This window comes from Haliaeetus leucocephalus, unplaced genomic scaffold (genome assembly GCF_000737465.1).
Source record: "Haliaeetus leucocephalus isolate CR32 unplaced genomic scaffold, Haliaeetus_leucocephalus-4.0 Scaffold164, whole genome shotgun sequence".
In the NCBI taxonomy this organism is placed as follows: domain Eukaryota; kingdom Metazoa; phylum Chordata; class Aves; order Accipitriformes; family Accipitridae; genus Haliaeetus; species Haliaeetus leucocephalus.
In genome coordinates this window covers 822,448-824,741 of record NW_010972600.1, presented here as the reverse complement: position 1 = coordinate 824,741, position 2,294 = coordinate 822,448, and the positions used below count along the sequence as shown (strand labels likewise).

General features: G+C 72.4%; 1 protein-coding gene across 1 annotated transcript in view; it reads left to right on the top strand.

The window, feature by feature from the left end:
- LOC104829164 (chromosome unknown open reading frame, human C19orf26) overlaps positions 1–2,139 on the top strand; it is an 8,189-nt gene extending 6,050 nt beyond the window's left edge. The window contains exons 8-11 of the mRNA XM_010563274.1: positions 157–364; positions 475–658; positions 954–1,427; positions 1,503–2,139. Coding sequence (XP_010561576.1) covers positions 157–364; positions 475–658; positions 954–1,427; positions 1,503–2,139 — 1,503 coding nt within the window. The remainder of the gene's footprint in view (positions 1–156; positions 365–474; positions 659–953; positions 1,428–1,502) is intronic.
- Positions 2,140–2,294: the final 155 nt, after the last annotated feature.

The following is a 2,294-nucleotide window of genomic DNA, read 5'->3' as shown; positions in this document are numbered from 1 at the left end:
CCCCCCCCGCTCCGTCCCCTGCCCCAAGGGACATTTGTGCATCTGCTGCAGCTGAGCTTGGCAGGAGCAGGACAAAGGAGCCGGGCTGGGGCTGGGGGGGGCTGGGGGGCCGTGCCTGGAGCCGAGCAGGCTCTCACGGCCCCCCCACGCCTCCAGTTTGCAGCAGCGCCCAGGAGCGGGAAGGCGGCTGGGGTGGGCAGCGCCAGCCCTGGGGAGCCCACCCCGGCCCCCGCGCAGGGCACGGTCCTGCAGTTCTTCACCCGCCTGCGCCGCCACGCCAGCCTGGATGGGGCCAGCCCCTACTTCAAGATCAAGAAGTGGAAGCTGGAGAGCACCCAGCGGGCGTCCAGCCTGGACACGAGAGGTGGGAGCCACTGCGGGGAAGTGCTGGGCACGTGGAGACACGTGGGCAGGGGGGACTCGCCGTGCCGGGATGGGACTGATCCCCCAGCCCTGCCCTGTGCCCCCTCCCAGGGTCCCCCAAGCGGCGGCAGTTCCAGCGTCAGCGGGCGGCCAGCGAGAGCATGGACCAGGAGGACCGGGACCCCCACCAGACCGACATCATCCAGTACATCGCTCGCACGGACGACGTGGCCTTCCACCCCGCGGGCGGCCCCTTCCTGCCCTCCCCCGCCAGCCCCCCACCCTCTCTCGGCAGGTATTTTTCAGTAGATAGAGGGGATGGGGACGGGCGAGCCGGGCACCGGGAAGGCACCGAGGGACCGCGCGCTGCCCCATGCACGGGGGGGGCTTCCGCCTTCATGTGAATTTGGTGGGGTGGCCGGGGGGCGGCAGGGTCCGGGGGGAACCGGCGATGGGGAGGGTGGATCGGGGTACGGGCAGGCTGGTGGGGACAGCACGGGGGACCGCGTGGCACCCCGACACCGCTGCAAAGCCTGCTGCTCGCCGGGTCCATCCCCGTCCCCGCCGTGACGCCGGGGTGGTGCCCGCAGGCTAGAGCCGGGTGAGGGGGGCGCGGGCAGTCCCGGCGAAGCTGGCGTCCGGGAGCAGCCCAGCGCCTACCACGACATCTGGAGCCTGCGCGCCTCGCTGGAGCTGTACGCCTCCTCTGAGCGGAGCAACGACCAGGACTCGGTGCGCAGCGACGGCGGGGACAGCGTCTCCTCCGCCGGCGGCATGCCCCCCTGCCCTTCCTCCTCCCTGGACGAGGCCGAAGGCCCCGAGGAGAAGCTCTGGGGTCGCCCCAAGCCGGAGGAGTCGGAGTCCGGCACGCGCAAGCTGCTGCAGATGGACAGCGGCTACGCCTCCATCGAGGCGCCCAGCCGGGGGGGCGAGGAGGGACCCCCCAAGGACCAGACGGCCTCCGAGAAGCGCATTTGCTTCACCAGCGCGGGGCGGAAAGGTACCATCTTCGAAAGCTTCGAGGGCCGGGAGCCGGAGGAAGAGGAAGAGGAGGAAGAGGAGGAGGAGGAGGAGGAAGAGGAGGGGAGCATGGCCCGGGGCGCAGCGGGTGGGGGTCTCCCCCGTCCCCACAGCCCCCTGGCCTGGTCCCCATACGGGCAAATGTTCCCGGGGCGGGACGCGCCGCCCCGGCGGGACTACAGCATCGACGAGAAGACAGACGCCCTGTTCAACGCCTTCGTGCGCCACGACCCCCAGTTCGACGAGTCGCCGCTGCGGGGGAAGCACCGCTCCCGCACCCACCTCCGCAAGCAGTGGCAGCACGCCAAGCAGTACAGTGACCCTGGCGTGCGCTACCCGGCGCTGGAGCGGCACCGCACGCCCCTGCGCCGGGGGGACAGTGCCAATTACCCCCTGGACGCCCGCTTCCACAGCCCCCTGCCCCGCATCATCAGCGCCGGCGACGAGGAGGCGGCGGAGGCCGCCGACGGGGTCCCCCCCGCCCCGGCGCTTCCCGACCCCGAGATCCAGGTGATCGTGGAGGAGCCCGGAGAAGCGGCCCCTGAGCCCAAGGCTGGCTCCGAGCCCCCCGGGGACGATGCCTGCCCCGGCCCCGGGAGGTGCCTGGGGCTGGGCTCTGGTTCGGAGCTGATGGACAAGATTGCCGGCGGCCTCGAGGAGCGGCTCTACGGGCACTTGAGGAAAACGGGAGAGACCCCGGAGCGCACGGTGGCCGTGGCAGCCAGCGATGCCCCCCCCGACCACAGCCCTGTCTAGGCCCAGCGACCCCGGCACAGGGATTCGGGGGCTCCATCCCCTCCTGCTGCCGGCATGGGGACCGGTCCGGTGCCCGGTGCCCGGCAGGAAGGGTGGCCCTGGCAGGGGAAGGCCAGGAGGGCGCGTGGGGTCCCCTGGCTGTATATCCCCCCCCC